The sequence below is a fragment of the Mus caroli genome, unplaced genomic scaffold, assembly GCF_978045245.1.
Source record: "Mus caroli unplaced genomic scaffold, Mus_caroli_1 scaffold_3, whole genome shotgun sequence".
Lineage (NCBI taxonomy): Eukaryota > Metazoa > Chordata > Mammalia > Rodentia > Muridae > Mus > Mus caroli.
In genome coordinates, this window is record NW_028227258.1 from 132,017,641 (window position 1) to 132,036,089 (window position 18,449).

General features: G+C 41.0%; 1 protein-coding gene across 7 annotated transcripts in view; it reads left to right on the forward strand.

The window, feature by feature from the left end:
* Positions 1-18,449, forward strand: part of Mecom (MDS1 and EVI1 complex locus) — a 552,130-nt gene that overhangs the window by 271,767 nt on the left and 261,914 nt on the right. For all 7 annotated transcript variants that reach the window (XM_085835986.1, XM_085835989.1, XM_085835984.1 and 4 more), the window contains exon 2: positions 1,943-2,286. In XM_085835986.1, coding sequence (XP_085692112.1) covers positions 1,943-2,286 — 344 coding nt within the window. The remainder of the gene's footprint in view (positions 1-1,942; positions 2,287-18,449) is intronic.

Sequence of the window (18,449 nt, forward strand, 5' to 3'; positions counted from 1 at the left end):
ATTTTGTAGAAGAATAAGAAAAGGAGAGCAAATCTCTGTATTACTCTGAAGGATGTAATGTAGTTAGGGAAAAGCTAACATTCCTAATTAAACTGGGGAAATGGACAAGGTACCTGATTGGAGGGCAGGTGACAATGGTCATAGTTTTGTACGTGCTGAATTTGCATGGTAATGAACCCATATGCTGAGAATGAGGTTCCCAATGCAAGCCTGCAGCCTGTAGGTCTGTCACATGCTTAGCTTAGATGATATACATTCAGTGTTTGAATCACAATCTATCCCTGCATTAAATACAGCTTTGCATAGCTTGCCACTTTTTAATGTATGTTATTATATGTAACTGTAAGAAGCAGGATCCAGACTCACTAGAAAGTTGTTGGTGAGTGGTAGTGTGAATTTCTATTATGAGTAAGGGAAGAAATTGAGAGTAGAATGTGTGTCTTCTACCTTGTAGCCCAATAACCCATCTTAGAAGGCTTTAATAAACACAGAGTTGCTGGTTTGATAGGAGAATAAAGGTCACTAATCTGAGCCTGGAATTCTTCCATATCATGAATGGTAACCATGGTTACCCAGGCTGTAGTAGAAAGGCTATGGCAACAATCATAAGCCATCCAGTCTACCTTCTGGTGGTTCTGACCAGAATCAGCTGCCTTATCATCCTAGCCCTTCTTCCTTATTATGTCCTTGAAGTCCTTATGAGTCAAACCAGTGTGGGATGACTTTCAGTTTGTACCTCTAACAGAGAGAAACACGTGTCTAGTGCTTAAAGCCAAGGGTAATTCCCTCCAGCTGGTAGTAGATTCTACTCACCCATTTTTCTTTCTATTTCTTTACCTGCCTGTAAAGTCCTTCACATACATTTCATGAAGACTTCAAGGTCTCATGTAGAGACTTTGGGTTGTGCTGTTTTGGAAAGTCCTTAAGGCCACTGAAAACAAGGCCTTTGTCTATTGCAAATTCTTGCAGTCTCCCCAGGATTTGGAAAGGCAGTCGACTCTTCCACTTCCTGGTCTGGAGAATGTTTTTCTCCTTTTGGTACACTTGGGTACCCTCCTATCTCTTCCCCTCTGGACATTTGTTAATTTTTTGTTTTATGTGTGTGAATGTTTGCCTGCACACATTTATGTGCACCATGGACTTGCCTGGTACCTATGGAGGCCAGAAGAGGGTATCAGATTTCCTGGAATTGAAGTTGTAAGTGGTTACAATAGATTGCTGTATAGGTTCTGGGAAAAAAAGTCTTCTGCAAGAGCAGCAAGTATTCATAGCCCGTTCATTGGTCAGGCTGCCCAGTCTACAGAATTAAAAAGCATGATCTTAGCTTGTAGTACTTTTGAGTTTCTACAGAGTGAGCAAGGCGATAGCAAGGGTTTGGTGAGATTTGTTTGAAATAGGAAGGAGAAAAGAAAACAAACCACCAACAGAGGAGGAACAAATACAAACTAATATTTCTATCAATATCCGGCCACACAAATGTAAGCCTTGTTAGGCATGGCAGCCTTTGGCAGCCTTGATGGCCTGTTACATTTACTTTAAGATTCCACAAGTTGATTGATCCACTTGTCTGATATGGTCTATATGGTTCTGACAGCTCTCAATGTAGGATGTTTTGGGGGGTGGTAGTTACCTACTTCTTATCTCTGTTTTATTCAGACTGATAAATAACCTGCTGAGTACTTTGCATGTGGGTGATGGGTGAGGCTGGCCTATGCAGGTATTAACAGTTGAGGATAAACATACTGGATTTACTATTGTATCCCATATAAACTAGGCCATAATCTATGCCCCATGTGAATAACAGAGATTTTTAATGGGACACATTTTAACAATGGTCTTCTCTGTTGTGCTTGCAATGAACAACTTACTACGGGTTGCTGCCCCTGTGGAATTTTGTCTTGGTTTATTAGTAGAAATTCATGAAGTTCTTATTTACTTGCAGGTAATGAGTGTGCCTATGGCAACTATCCTGAAATACCTTTGGAAGAAATGCCAGATGCTGATGCAGATGGGATAACCAGTGCTCCCTCCCTCCACATTCAAGAGCCATGCTCTCCTGCGACGTCCAGTGAGTCATTTACTCCTAAGGAGGGCTCGCCATACAAAGCTCCCATCTACATCCCTGATGACATCCCTATTCCTGATGAGTTTGAGCTTCGAGAGTCAACTATGCCAGGAGCAGGACTTGGAATATGGACCAAAAGGAAGATTGAAATAGGCGAAAAGTTTGGGCCATACATGGGAGAGCAGAGATCAGACCTGAAAGATTCCAGCTATGGATGGGAGGTAAGAACATCGTTTGAGTTAGCAGGCATATGCATTAAGGTCTATAAAGAAGAGATTTATTACATAGGTGGCTGTGTGGATATTCCATTTGTGAGCATGTCTTCAAGTTGATGTTTAAGAACCAACTCCCTTACAATCTCACTGTTTGGTAAAGCAATGTGTTACTTAAAGCAATAGCATGATAAAAGGGATCCTAGCTGAAGAACGATCAGACAAGCATATTAGTCTAGAAATACGAAAGGAAGAAGCTGTAGTTTCTAAGTTATCATTCAGAACGTTGGGTGTGGCCATCATAAGTAGCACGTGGTGTTAGCAGACAAACTTACTCATATGTGTATGATGTATGAGGCAGAGAAGTCTGGAAGGATTAGAGGGAAGCACACTTCTTTTTTTTTTTCCCTTTCTTTTTTTTAGCATTTGTAGCTATAGGTCAATTTGGTTTTATTTCTACCTTCCTCATATATTTTATCTCTTTTTATTAAAACAAGACCATTCATTTATTCTACATGCTTTTTAAAAGTGTGCACAGTAGTCATCACAGAAATCTGCGAGTCTTCATATGTAAATTGACTTAATGAATAACATATTAAATATTATATTGATATCATAAATAATATATGGCAATAAGAACACCAGGAGATTATAAAGTTAGTCACTAGTTTCAGGAAGACACTGCATAGAACCCGAACCCATCAGGCAGTATCCAACAGTCGGAGGCCTTTAATAACAATATCTAATTTAATTTCACTTCTATAAGAACCAGTGATGTGCAGTTCTCAGTTCATTACTTTCTTCACCCTTTTGTGCCAGTACAGTATGTAAATATACACGTTATATGAATTTTGCTTTTATTTTCATTGCTTGAAATGGAGTTTTATTTAATTGACCACATCAGCCTGGAACCCTCACTCCTGATTCATCCTCCCAGTGCGTGCTGAGATTACAGACATATGCATCAAGCCTGGCTTACTTCTATAGTTTGAAAAATGTTGTGACTAAATCATACCATCATAATTTCTGGATAATCTGTTCTACAGCAGAGCAGCTTGTAGGCTACCTCTGCATAGGTAAGAGGACGTTATGGAGATGTGAGAGAGCTTTCCCTTTACAATATTTCAGCTGGATGGAAATCAGATAAGCAGGATTCATTTTGCTATGCTCTCTTAATATTTATGACCATTAATAGAATATCTGCTTAGCTTTATGTAGAAGTGAATATGCAGTGCCTGCAGGATGTAATTATTTCATCTTTTTGTCCCCTTGTAAAATGTATTCGAAATTCTATAATGGAAACAGCCTCACTCAAATCTGAAATGACAAAGACTAAGTTCTTGATTGGAAATGATTGCACATGATTGCACATGAGCATGCCTTCTGTAGTTTTGTCCCTGGACACATCCTTGGGAAGGCTGTGGCTTAGTAAAATGACTTTTAGACACATGTGTCAATGAGAGGTTTTTAAAAATCACTGAAGCATTAATGGGTGCATGAGTTGGAAAAAGTTTTCAGACAAATGTACATGAATTTTACGTCATTATTGTTCACCTTAAAATAACGGCGATAAACAACCTAGTAATAAGTGACTCATTAGACTTTCATTACAGAATCTCTAGAGTTAAAGAAGTATAGCTCTGGTTAGGATTCTCTGGAAGTCTAGGAATCGACAGAGCTGAACTGTGAAATCAGCTTGCAATTACAGGGTTGGAAAGAACAGAATGGTATCTTTTTAGACACAATGCTTATGGGTTGGGCATGGATCTGGAGGACATTTTTGCATTTAAGGAAATATAAAAATAATTGATTTTTTTTCTCTGTGGAGGGAAATGTCTTCAGCATACACATGAGCAGGTATTAACCTTGAGCCATATAACATTATTTCCTTCATAATGTTACAACCAAGCTGATTGCCAAGAAATTAAAATGCTTTTGCAAAATAGCCATGGCTTCCTGTTTGAAGATCATGCACCCCATTTCTGCCATTTAAGAATCCAGCTGATGGCCAGTTATGATGTATTCTGTATCATTATGATGTTTATCTACTTGATTCTTTTGCACCTCTCTCTCTCTCTCTCTCTCTCTCTCTCTGTGTGTGTGTGTGTGTATATGTGTATGTGCACATGCACACATGCGTGTACCCCTGAGTGCCACCATACACATATGGAAGTCAGAGGACAAAGCAACTTGTGGGGATTAGTCCCTTCCTTCAACCGTGTGGTTTCTGGCAATCAAACTCAGGTTGGCAAGCTTGGGAGCAAGCTCCGTTACCTGTTAAGCCATCTTCCTGGCCCTTCCCACAATTTTAAGAGTGTGAATTGTGTACTCTGTAGATACAATGAACACAGCTAGCGAGAAGGCTCTTAGGGACTCTGGCAAATTTTATCCTTGGTAGTGTAGCTGAGTTTTCGACCCTATCTAGTTAATACAAAATCCATTTGCCGCCAACAAAGGCGCTTTCACACGGGTCTCTGTCCACTCCTGTGTGCTCACTTTGAATTGTCCTGATGTCATATATGTTTTTAATTGTACCTCGTTCGCCTCTTATCTGATTAGACTGATAATTGCGTTCTAACTACCATGACCTCTCTGAGGCTACCGTGCTTAAAAAAAAAAAAAAGATGCACACAAAGAAACAGTTTAGAAAGAAAGCAAATCTCTTAGACGTCCTTAAAGTAAACATGAATGAGGAAATTCAGTTTTGGGAACCGATCATTGAGTGCCTGCTGTGTGTCAGATCCCGAGTCGCTGATTTCCTTTACAGTCATTTGTTGGAATGGAGCAACTCAGTGCTGTTTCAACTGCTTTCCTCTCCTCCTGGCTGCTCTCCTTGGTCACTTCTTCTTTCATGGAAGTTGCATTTCCATCTATCCAGCTGTTCAGAATGTTTCTTAAGCGTACTTCCGACCACACTAGACACACCCTTTTCTGGTTTCCATCCCCCCAGCACTGCTCTTCATATACAGCACTGCTCTTCATATACAGCACTGCTCTTCATATACACTACACTCTTCTATGTCTCACAGACACTGCTGGGCCTCTCCTTTCTCATCCGTAGAGATTTTTGTATTTGTTCTTTGAGTGTCCTCCTTGTATAGCATCACCCACAGACACCCTAATCACACCTTAGTGTTGCTTAAATTTTGTTCCACTGGCAGCAGCGAAACTGTTAACTGAGGAGCTTGAAATAATATGTGGCGTACAGACTTGCTTATAGGTGTGCTTAGAGTTTTTAAAGCTACATTGTCCTGGTGCAGCCTCGATGGCATTTTGCAAAGTTGGGCAGTACTGCCAATGCCCAGCATGCTTCTTACTCTTTGTTTTAATAAGCAGAATGGATTAGACAGCTCAGGCTGCCTACACTCAGGGGCTAAGAAATGGAGATTCATTTTATCACTGCTCTAGAGACTAGATGTCAAAGACTAAAATTCCAGTTGGTTCTGGCTCTGTCGAGGGCTATCTGTTATTCTAGGGCCTACTTATACCAAGACATGAGCTTGTACAGTGAGCTATACCTCTGAACCTCAAGTCGTCACTTTTTTACATATTGCCTATACCTTTCCAAAAATGGTACTTTGGAAAAATTCTATAAGTTTGTATTTCAGGGAAATAGGACTTTTTGAAGACATAGTTATAAGCTGAATGTATATAGTTCAGTAAAATAACCCAGTAATAATGTAGTAGACATTATTTTTCCCCAAAGGACTGTTGATTTTATAAAGAAGAACTTGGACAGTGTTACAGTCTGACTGTGACTGCCTCAGCCTAAACTGTGTCTCCTACTACATGGGGTTAAACCCTCTAGTGTGAGTTAGGAGCTGTGGTGGAACACACAGGCTAAACACAGACTTGCCATTGGTTGGGATATAAACCACAGAAGCGCCATTGGGTAAGATATAGACCACAGGAACTCCATTGGTTAGGACACAGACTAGCACTGGGTCATTACTGGGCAGAAGTCAGTCACTATCTCTGAGTTTTAGAGATTATTTCACTTGTTCCCTTTTCTTGTTCCCTAGAAACCCAAGTGTCTCTAGGATGCTCAAAATTATGTGGCCAAGGCCTTATTTGAAAAAGAAGCACTGTTTCCTAATTGACAATGAAAACAAGGACTCAGGACAGCTTCCTAAACTTACTTTTAAGTCAAATAACAGTTTGTGTGGTGTAGTTCAATTTGGTTTTCTAGCAGTCTGAGGTAGTTTATTGGAAAAACTAAACTCTTTGTTTATGTGATCATTTAGCACATAATTTTTTTTTACCTTTATTATCACTAGCTGTCATAAAACTTTTCAAGTGTATGTGTATCCATTAATGAGGTACCTACTGCGTATCAAAACCCTTAGTATGTTCATCTTGTCCAGAACTGCTCCAAATTTGTTTGATCTGTTAAAATTCCAGGTATGTGCATAGGTTTTATTTTTTCTTCTCAGACATACATAAAATTTTACACACACAGAAAAATAATGATGCGTGTAGATAGTAAATTTCTCCTTTGTCCTGTTAAATAGATGAGACAGAATAGTGGAAAGAGATTATGTTCGAGTTGAGAATTCATCATCCGACTTTGATTCAGTGCTATGAAAATGCATTATATTCCAGACTGTAATCCAAAATACAATAGTGCATTGAGATATGCCTCCCTATCTTGTAAAGCAAGCAGTCCTCATGGTCAGAAGTTTGGTTTGAGGTTATGCAATAGTATCATCTCATATTTTAAAACATGAAATCTCTATGTTCACTGAGCTATGAATATTCATTAACACCACTGCCAATATTGCATTTTTAAGATGTCTAACATCTACATCAGGGTTATAAGAACAAGTTTTATATCCATTGAGCTACATTTCCAGAGAAGATTTTTGTCTTAATACTTTTGAAGTTGCTTCTACTACATGAGGAAGACAACTCATCCATATGTATATACAGAGAGAGAGAGAGAGAGAGAGAGAGAGAGAGAGAGAGAGAGAGAGAGAGAGAGTTTTTTAAACTACATTATCCTGGTGCAGCTTTGATGGTGTTTCACAAAGTTGGGCAGTATTGCCTTAGCATGTTTTTACTCTTTGTTTTAATAAGTAGAATGGAATGGATTAGACAGCCCAGGCTGCCTAGACTCAGAGGCTAAGCAATGGAGATTCATTTTATCACTGCTCTAGTCTTTAATGGATCTTTAATGGATGTCATAATAGTGATATTAGTAAGTATACTAAGGAAAAAGTAATGCTGTCTAAACACAAATAATAGCCTACACCACAAAATACCTATTAAAAAATGGTCATTGTTGTGGCTTTTTACTTCATGAGGAATTAATGTCTCCCCGGAATGTTTCCATTCATTCCTAAGTATAATACAAACCGGCCCACACGCAATTGGATGCATCTTCTATGATTGTGGGTCAGAACTCATGTCCCCATGTCTGCCCTCACTCAGAGATGTTCTGACATTGCTCAGCAAGGGTCAGAACAGACTTCTGATCAGGCCTGTTCAATGACACAGATAGTGATTTGGCTGAGCTTCTTAATTGGATCATGGCAGATCAGGTGCAGGAAGTCATCTCTATTGATACAGGTATGAACACCCACAAACTAATGTACATACCTTGTTTCTTTTAAGAGTTGATCATGGGCCAGGCATATACTCAGGATGTAGGAGCAAGTGGGATCTCTGTGTGTTTGAGCTCAGCCTAGTCTACTGACAGGGTGACATAGTAAAATCTCATCTCAACAGTCAAAACAGCAACAACAACTGTCTCCGTGTAGTCTACATATATCTATTGGTTTGATAATAACTATGAAGTTTGTGGTCCCAGTAACTTTTAACGTTCTTCTAAAATTAACATTTTCCATTAAAAAGTTTTCCTTTTAGATTTACTTTAATTTATGTGGTGTGTTCCCTGCATGTATACCTGTGGGCCATGCGTGTGCTTAGTGCCCAAGAAGGATGGAAGGGGTCATCAGATCCCCTGGAACTAGAGTTCAGGATGATTGTGAACCACTGTGTGGTTGCTAGGAATCAAACTCAAAGTCCTCTGCAGGAACAAGTGCTCTTCAGTGCTCTTCACTGGACATCTCTCTAGTTCCCAATACTTTTCAAAAACATCAAAAATATTCAGAATATGAAATATTCTGCTCACATGTTTCTTTCATCCATTTTCCTATTCTCTCATTACCTAAGACCAGGGGGTGAGGCTTTCAAACAGTCTCTCCTCACAGAATTCTTTGTCTCTTTCCTCATAATCCAGGAATCCATCTTGTTCCGTGGCCTTTTGAAATGATGTACACAGGAGATGGAGAACCTAAGTTTAGTTCCCAGCACCTACTGTGGGTAGCTTACAGCTGCCTTTGACGCTAGCACCAGGGAATCCAACCTCGCTGGCCTCTGGGGACACTTACAACTCACACAGAGACAAACACGGAGTAATATGTAAAATAACTCTTAAAAACCATCTAGACTCTGTATGGCCTCCCCCTAGTCTCTGATTATGCAGTGTCTCAAATTGGATGATCACCTAGGAGCCAGACTTACATATGAGGGTCTTCTTTCCGGTGAGATAGCATGTCTCAAGGTGGGTACCTCTGTTCTTGTCTAACTGATGCTGAGAGTCTTGCTTCTATATCAACACATACTGTATGCACATATATATTACTGTTACAGTAGCTAGTGGCACAAGTCTCTTACCAATGGGTGGTAGGCAGCACTTGGAGAACAGTGCTCTTTTGACTGTTTATGACACCCTCCCTTGATGTTTCCCAGCTTGCATGGCATGATATGGAAACCTCAAATGGTCAGTAGCCACAGGTCCACATGTTTGCTTTTTGCCTTTTTGTTGTTTAAATTATTGTGGTGCTAACTCATCACATGTGATAGCAGTGTAGGAAGTCTACTCCGGTGCAGGCACTGTCTACCCTGAGGAATGAGCAACTCCTGATGTTCTCATGTTGATGACCTGAGTCCCGTTTTCCTGAAAACTTCACCCAAGACTGCCTACTCGAGGAATTAGGAAAGCCATCACATGTGAGCACGGGACATCTTTGTAGAGTAGGAGGAGCATCTGAACAAACCTAGTCTACAGGTAGGGGAGAGTACTTGCCTCTGCCATCTACGGGATTGTTTTCCTTAACTGGAACTGCCAACTTTCCACTTAAAGAAATACAGACATCTCTCTATTGGCTTCTGAATGGTTCTGCATCATCTTAGAGTTATGTCGTTGGCAATACGTTTTTACCCTCTTCGTGGAAGCTAAGTGGTGGGATCATAGCTGGGAGGTTAGTCCTAGGTGGTACTTTCCATCTTTCTGGGGTTTCCCTGGAAGGCATTGATCCTCTTGCCCACCTGTTTAGCAAAGGCTGAGATAAATCTGGAGTCCATTCTAGGCCTCTCTGGCTTTCATGTTGGGGCAGAGGAGGTTACATCAGTGAACTGCTGCTTGACAGACAAGATAGCTGGTGAACAGGAGAGAACGCACTGCCAAGTTATGTTAAATAAGGCCAATTAACATGTTCCTGTCCTCCACTTTCATGAGCTCATGAAGCATCTTAAATTTCTCAGTTTTTCCTTCTTATAGACTCTTCCCCAACTTTTCCATTTAGAGATTTCTTATACTTATAGTTTGTTTTATATTGTTTTTCCTTCCAAGAGCACATTTCCCTGCTCAGGGTTTGGAGGCTAGTGAGACCACAGGTGATTTGCCTTCCAAGTGCTGATGTTCTCTGAATATGGGCAGGCTCTGACAAAGGGCTAGCCAAGGATTTTACTCAGGAACACACCCACGTAGGTGGATGCCAAATAGCAAAACCAAAAGTCGATACCATTATGCTTCCCCAGCCTAAAGTACATCTAGTTAGGTGGTATAGATGTGACACAGTGCCACAATGATGTGGGTTAGAGAAGTCCTTGTCTTGAGGGACAGGAGGCTTTTGCTTGTGGCAAACAAAAGGGGTATCACATGTATGAGTTAGAGAATCAGCCGAATGACTTCCTTTCTATCTGTCTCATAACCTCAATGGACTCCTGTTTGTTTTTAATTATATTTGATGTAGAGATCTTACCCTCAGAGATATGATCATAATAATGCACAAACGCAAAGGGCAAATATATTGACAATTAAAATCAGTTTTATGGCTTATTGCCATTCACAGTGTCTTTTCACATCTCCAGCTTTAGCTGTCACTGATAACGTTCTTATAATTGCTAGCTCTTGAAGACCTGGTTCTTCTGTGGTTGTTACAAATACATGAAGCAAAGTTTTCCTGAGTTCCAGCAGCTGCTCCTACGTTCAGCATTTGCTTAGCACTTGCGGTTCATCCATGCCCTCGATACTCTTAAGTGTCAGAGAGGGATAAAAATAGCTCCAAAAGAGATACTCAAAAGGAAAAAGAATTATCATTGTGTTTAATAAGAGAAACGACAAGCAATCATAATTCTTTCCATTAAGTAAATATGTTAGAAAAATTTATTATGAAATGACGCATTATGCGAGCCAGGAATCAAAGATGACATCCTTGCATTAAATACGGTAGATGCCATTAAGGAAAACAGTCAATATGTCACTAAGCCACGGCCTGTAAAAATTAAATTGATTTGGTAAATGTAAGTAAGATAGATCTGTTTGCTTTCATCATCAATTTTGAGTGGGTGAACAGGTGATGTCACCAACCTGGGAGCGATAAAGATGCAGGACCATCTGGAACGGCAGGTGATGGATGGGCAACTGCTTTTGGGTAGTGACAGTGCTGGGGTACTTTGTCACTTGGGATGCAGTACTTAATAACTTTTCAATACCATCATAATAAATTTCGCTGCCTTATTAATATAGAAATGGTGAGTTATGACCTCGACGGCGAGCGTAAATAACTGGAGATGCAGCCGTCAAAAGCTGATTGTTCCAGCATGTATCTTTAAGCAACACAGTTCACTCGTGATAATCAACCCATGTCTATACTGGTACAGTTTATTGCACTTGTCAAAGGAAAAAGTAGTATTATTCAAAATTATATGAAGTCGTAATAAACAAGTTGAATATATTATCAGACTTTTCCTGTAAGTTTTCAAACATGAGGCAGTAAATAATTTTTAATAATGTCTTTTCATGTAAAATAATGTCCATATGCTGTAATAACATCTTCGCTTAACTATTAACAAAACAGCCAACTTCTTTCTTTGTATGATTTCAAGGATATTTTTGTATGCACTTTTCAGTCTCTAGAGCTCCAAGGCACAAAATCCTTCTGCATTAAAGGAGCAGAGACAGGAGCCTTAGAACATTTCATTAGCACGCTCCAAAGTTGCTGAGTACAGACCATGTCACACGTTTCTATTTTAATTGAACAGATGTACTTAAGAGCAAACCACAGCAAACAAAATAAAGACAAAATTATAAACATGTGTCAGCAGGCAGTGGGCAGGCGGGAGCCCCTTATGAGCGTCTGTGTGTATTTTATGGAGAGCTGTGGACTGCACTTCATAAGTTTACCACTGATGTTTCCAGTTTAATGAGGAGAAACCAAATATGTAGATAGGTGTAAGTTGAAGATGAATTATTGGATCAATCACTTAGCACCGTTGAGGGTGTCTGCCATTGTTCAGTGGGAAATCGCTAGGGCCAGGCGGCAGTTGTCTGCACAGCAGGGTGCCCAGTGTGCGAGGGAATATGGAAAACTTCCTTCTTCCTGTCACTGAGATCTTTATATTATTTCTGGGCCAGGCTGTCTTTGAATTCTGACGTTGTCTTTCAGGTTGCAGCCTGCTGCCAGCCTCTTAAACGAAATGCCTCTCCGCCATTTCTATTACTGCTGAAAAGACAGCCAGCAGTCTATTAACAGGCAATAAACCTCAGGAAACCCAGGCCTCATTTCTTGGGTCAGAGGTGAAAATTGCATACTAAATGAAACAAAGGTGCGCCTTGAGCGCTCTAGAAGCTGCACCGGAGTGAGCACACGTGTTCTTAGCCAGAGTCTCCCACTTAAAGGGGAAGGAGTAATCATAACGGTGGCCCATGGAGTTAAGTACTCAGTTGAGAGAAATTATATCAATCTGACAAATATAGCCTTCACAGGAGATAAAGTCTCTAATGATCTTAAATGCATATATTTATCATTTAATTCAACGACCCTGTTCCCTTGGGCTTTAGACCAACTACGTTTTCCCCTGAAGCTTGGGAACTTTTTTACTAGCCCCGAGAAGAATGGCCATTTGTCAGAAGTTCCAAAGTTGAACAACACAGTTGGAAGCAAAGGACAGGAGAGGGGGAATGGTTAATGAGATCATTCTACCTCAGAGAATATTAATATGAAGTTTTATTGATGTACAAACTGCAGGGTTTTTTCCTTTCTTTCTTTCTTTTTTTTTGTGGGCGAACAGTAGGCAGCACATGGGATAATGAAGAAATTTTAATCAAAGTAACTTTCATCACATTTTATTACCATGTATGTCAGCAGCACACACGGCATGTTAATATGTAAAAAGGAACTCCTAAATGCTTAGTATTCATGCAAGGTGGATGTGGAGCGGTCCAAAGGAAACACAGAAACAGGAGAAGAAGTTCTAATGTTGATCAGGCAAAATAGGGAAACAGGAGAGCCCGAAGAATCAAGAGGCCCTGTGGCGGATAGTGGGCTTTCCCTCACTGTGTTCTAGGTCTCGTGTGATGAAGCCTACAGTGATGCCCAGGAAGCACGGTGACTCCTGTGTCGTGCTTTGTGAGACTGTCAGGACCTTTGTTCATGCTGTCAATCAACTGTTCTGCACCCCCACCCCCTCACAGCCACATGGGTAACTGCAGTAGCTACTTGCAAATAGATTTCTGTAACAGTGCATTATCCTTCAGGCCTTTGCTCTGGAGCTCCGGCGCTCCCCGCCCCCATCATCTCCAACAATCTAGCCATTCATGTGGCATAGCCCCTCGCTCACTCCTTCACCATGTGTCAAGTGGTTTGTGTTTCAGTGCCGTGTGCGACACAGTGGAACGAACACTGGGCTGGATGCCAGGAACCTGGAGTTTTTGCCCCAAGTCAGACTCAGGACCTTGGAAAAGTAGTTTGACTTTCTTCTGTCTCAACCCCGTCCTTACCCGTGTGGAATATTCTCTAGGGTAGCAGGTTTGGAGGTTTTATTTATAGTGAGGCCATGTTTGGGTCTTTGTGTTCTGAGAAGAATACAAATTCATTTCAAATTAATTAAAAAATATGTGCATGTTTTACAGTTTCTCTTGGTAAAACTGCCATAAACTTGTGGTTTGCAGACTTGAAACGAAAACAACTTTGGTGTGTACATCCCTCCCCGATTCTAATGTCTGAACAGAGCACTCACTTGAAGACCTAACCTTTCTTTTGAGTATAAAGTCAGTGGGTTAAAGATACTATGCTTTTCCTAGCTCTTCTTGGAAAGGTTTGTTCCTGGAGTAGGCCAAGTTCAATGTCACTGGTGCACTGTTTACAAAGCAATATTCAAAGTTACCACTTTTGCCCTTTCAAATAGAACATAGATACAATGGGGTTGTTTAAACAAAACAGTACAGCACAGCAAGAAAAGAGACAGACAGTGTGAGCTTGAGAGGAATGGTCCTTCTGTTTAAATCCTACCAGGCGGCTTCTGATCTTAGTGCTTAAGCTTCTTTCTCTAGTTTACCTGTGACAATAGGCTGGAGTAACTATGGCAATGATCTCAGGGGTCAGACGTGAAGGTGCGGTGGAAAAGCTGTACACAGTGCTTCGAGCAGGGTGCAGGTCTGTGGTATGCATCCCATGGTGAGCTCCGCTATCACCTTTCTGTTGGAGAGGCTTACTTACCTATATGAAAAGACTAGAAACTTAAATGTCCTGGGTTTGCAGAGCCACAACACCCCAGAGTTGAATAGTATTTGCTTTCTGAATACTGTTTAGAAGTGGCTTTCATGTGACCCAACTACTTCTAAGTAGACACTGATGAAGCTTAAATGGGTATTAATTGGAGACTTCAGGAACTGTTCCTCAACCATAAGAAGGAGGGAGTGTGTGGGGGTTACCTTTGTTTCTAATGAACCTGTGTTGCAACAACCTCCCCAAGGTTGTGTGTGTGTGTGTGTGTGTATGTGTGTGTGTGTAAGACTGAAACATTAGGCATCTGCAGCACATGCTTGGGAGATAGCTCAGCAAATGAAGTCAGGCTCCAGAACCCATGTTTGAAAAAAAAAAAATACAGCAGAGCATATTGGCTTAACCTTGTGATTCCAGATCTGGGGAAGCAAAGGCAGGCATAGCCCCAGGGCTCACTGGCCAGCCAGCCTAACCTACCTAGGGAGTCTCAGATCAGTGAGAGGATATCCCTGAAAAAAAGAAAGATGAAAAGGAAGAAAGGAAGAAGAAAGAAGAAAGGAAGGAAGGAAGGAAACAAAGGGAGGAAGAAAGAAAGAAAGAAAAGGAAAGGAAGAAGAAAAGAAAGGAAGAAGAAAGAAAGGAAGGAAGGAATGAAAGAAAAAATGAAAGAAAGGAAGGAAGGAAAAGAAGGGAGGAAGGAAGAAAGAAATAAAGAGAAAGAAAGAAAGAGGAAAGGAAAGTATGAAAGGAAAGAGAGAGAGAGAAAGAAATGGAAGGAAGGAAGGATGGAAGGCAGGCAGGCAAGCCAGAAAACAAGGGCAGTAAGTGGTAACCGGAGGTAAGAGTATCCAACAGTACCTCAGTTTATCTTAGCTTTTGCACATGTGCATACACGCCCCAGCCCCAACTCTCTGTTCACTTCCAGCAATTTTGTTTGGAGGCTGCTTTAGTTCCTTGCTTCCTTTTTTTGTTTTTTTGTTTTTGTTTTTGTTTTTTTGTTTTTGTTTTTGTTTTTGTTTTTTGTTTTTGTTTTTCAAGACAGGGTTTCTCTGTGTAGCCCTGGCTGTCCTGGAACTCACTCTATAGACCAGGCTGGCCTCAAACTCAGAAATCTGCCTGCCTCTGCCTCCCAAGTGCTGGGATTAAAGGCGTGTGTCACCACACCCCAGCTAGTTCCTTGCTTCCTTACTGCTCCTTCTGACACTAAGCACTCCCCTTTCTTGCAAACGCTCCCTTTTTAGGCTTCAGTCAGAGAGAGGAGTGGGGCTGGTTTGTTCCACAGGCAGGGAGGGAAGAGTGTGATCTGGTCAGGGAATCTGCATGCTTTTGTTCCACTGTGCAGTCTTCTTCAGGACCTGCTGCTGTGGAACCTTTCTGACCAGCCTAGAGAACACACATAGCTCCTGTCAGCAAGAATCCTCAATAGAGTAGCAACACCTCCTTTTAAGTGAAGACAGTATACCCTACTCCTCCACAGGACCCTGTTGCATATGAAGTGACATTAGCCATGCTGAGAACTGGCATCTCTTCTGGATCCTGCTCAGTGGCTTATGGTGTGACAGTGATGCGATCATAACTCTCTAGGTTGTGACAAAATACAGACATGTATCATGATGTCTAGCACATCTCCTGATCTTATACGTTGTCATCTGTTCACACATAACATTTCATATACAGTGGTATCTGGACAGAGATTAGGGAAATTAAATGGAATAGAAGATTCTCGATGACTTTTAACACACTGAACTTTGCCATTTGTTAGAACGTCTGAATTCTTTGGATGTAAAAATCATTCAAAAATTGTTGAAAAATTATTGGAAAAATGTCATGTGTACTTTTAAAAATGGAGGCAGGTGTCTCTCCAACTCCTATCAGGTTGCAGTGGGAGACTTTGGATAATAAAGTTGAGGGTTTATAGGTGGGTGGAACAGTAGCCTAAAGCTCAAAGTTGAGTTTCCCTGAGTATGGAGAGAAACTTCTCAAAGGAAGAGTGAGAAGGGCCAGCACCCATATGGAAGGCCCCTACTCCATGGGAATGCAGTTAGCCCTATCATTCAGTTCCCGTAGCCATGGAAACTTTGGGTTAATGTCTACCTCACCTGTAACATCTACAGGACTAGTTTGTTGCAAAATTTCTTGCTACATTTTATGATTCTTTATACATTCTGTACTATCCCAAGAGTTCTTGTATGCAGGGGTGGGGTGGGGTTTCCACTGAGAATAACAAGGATTTTGTAATACTTAATTGAAATTTGAGATGTTAGAAAAGGCATCAATGTTGAGAAATCCAGGTACGGAAATATTTTCTAGAGAAGCTCTTTGTGTGTACCTTCCAAAGCCTGAAATTTCCTATTTGAAGACACTAATTCTATAAAGATACTGTCCAAAATATAACAGTTGAGGAGTAGTTGGGCTTGTGTGTAGATGCTTCAGGTTAAAGAATAATCCAAGTGCTTGATGAAATATTGAATTATAGTAATCCAAGTTGCAGGAGTTCCTAGCCACTGCCTTGTTAAGGACACTAAGAAGGGACGCATGCAGCTAGCTATATGGTAAACTCAGCTCCTGGGTGCTGGCACCTCTCTCGAGGACCTCAGCTGACTGCTGGAGACATGGCTGTGCTGTTGACTTGATTTTGGGCTCAATCAGTTTTCCTTGAATCTGATTTAGAGGTAAGTTGTAATTGATAGCACAACTGGAGACTAGCTATCCATGATTTGTCCAGCTATGTACCCCAGAGCAGTCTCAGTACACCTAGACACTTAGAAGGAGTATGGGCAAACAGGAGTTCCTTTTCAGTTTCTGTGGAATCCCATGGTTCTCCATTCAGGCACAGTGGTGCTTGAAATACTAGAACTTTAAAGTCAAGAATGGTAGGATTCAGCGCTGTGATGTGCTAGGTATGTAGATGAACATGACTCCTTTGAAAACTGAAGTCAGGTAGACAAGAATTAACACAGGTGGGTTGGGCTATAGGATTAGCTAGGTTTATTTGGAAAAAACCCACCAAGGTAGGTTGTTAAAATTCATCAGAAAGCTGGTAGAGGTTAAAAATAAGCAGGGATTTGCCCAGCTCAAGACATCTGTCCAAGTAGATTTGTCTGTGATCTTTCTGAAAGCCGCTTGCCATGTGTGTGTGTGTGTGTGTGTGTGTGTGTGTGTGTGTGTGTGTGTGTATGTATATGTATTCTTACAGAAAAATGTATCTGTGTTTACTTATTCATGAACTAGATATTATTGATTCTCTTTAGTTCCTACACTAAGTTTGTCCTTCCTGTGAGGCTGCCTAGCTTGTGAGCTAGGCAGGATGGAGCCTGATTTTGGATAGTCTTGTTTCCTGGTCCTACTGCTCCTACATTGTTGTTTTTTTTCTACTCTATAAAGGAAAAGCGGTTTTCCATAGTTCTAGATGAGGCACATTCTCCTTGAAGTAATGTGCTGGTTCTTTACACAGGGCCACTCAGGTATATTACACAAATGTCAGGAGAAAATTATGTGGTAATGAAAACTAGTCTGTCTACATTTTTAAAAAATGAGGGAGTGTATTTTCAGGGAGACTGGAAACCTCTATTTAATGTAAGTCCTTTGGTCATTGAGATGTGTCAGAAACCCTGCCCTTTATTCTGAAGTGCCACTGCGTTAGTGCTGAAATGTAAAAATAATAAACAGCTGACATTTTAGGCACAGACTAAACACCAAACAAATGACATCACATCAAAGCCCTTGAGAAAGTGGCAGGATGAGGGGATGCCCAGGGAAGGGGTCTGTGAAGCAAACCCTCGGGAGGAGGGGGTGTGTGGATGCCTCTGCCGGTCTCTCACATTGGATATATTTTGTTTGTTTGGACAATTGTCTTGTAGTTAGGGCTTCATACGAGACTGAGGAAGTATAAAAGCAAGCATATGCTCCCCAAATCACTCTTGTTTTGCCTCTTGTTAATTACTGTATAAGATCCACAAGTGTGTCACCTGAACCCTGTTTGCTCTTAGGACCTAGAGGATATACATGTGATAGCTGTAGCCCCTCTCCTTTCCTTTTCTCTCTCTCTCTCAATCTCAATCTTTCTCTCTCTCTCTCTCTCTCTCTCTCTCTCTCTCTCTCTCTCTCTCTCTCTCTGTCTCTGTCTCTTTCTCTCTCCTCCCAGTTTTCTCTGATCATTATTCTTAGTTAACTATAGAAGTCAACCAATAACTCCCCTCACCTGATGGGTTTTGGTTAAGTTAATTGCCTGTCCACCTAAGGTGTTTGTCACCTTCCTGAAGAATAATTATTCACAGGGCTTGACCATCTGAGGGACAGTTACTCATTCTGAGGACACAGGTGTGGAGCACACCTGCGGTGAGTCACTTATAGGGCGATTGTCTCTGTGTGAAGTGACTC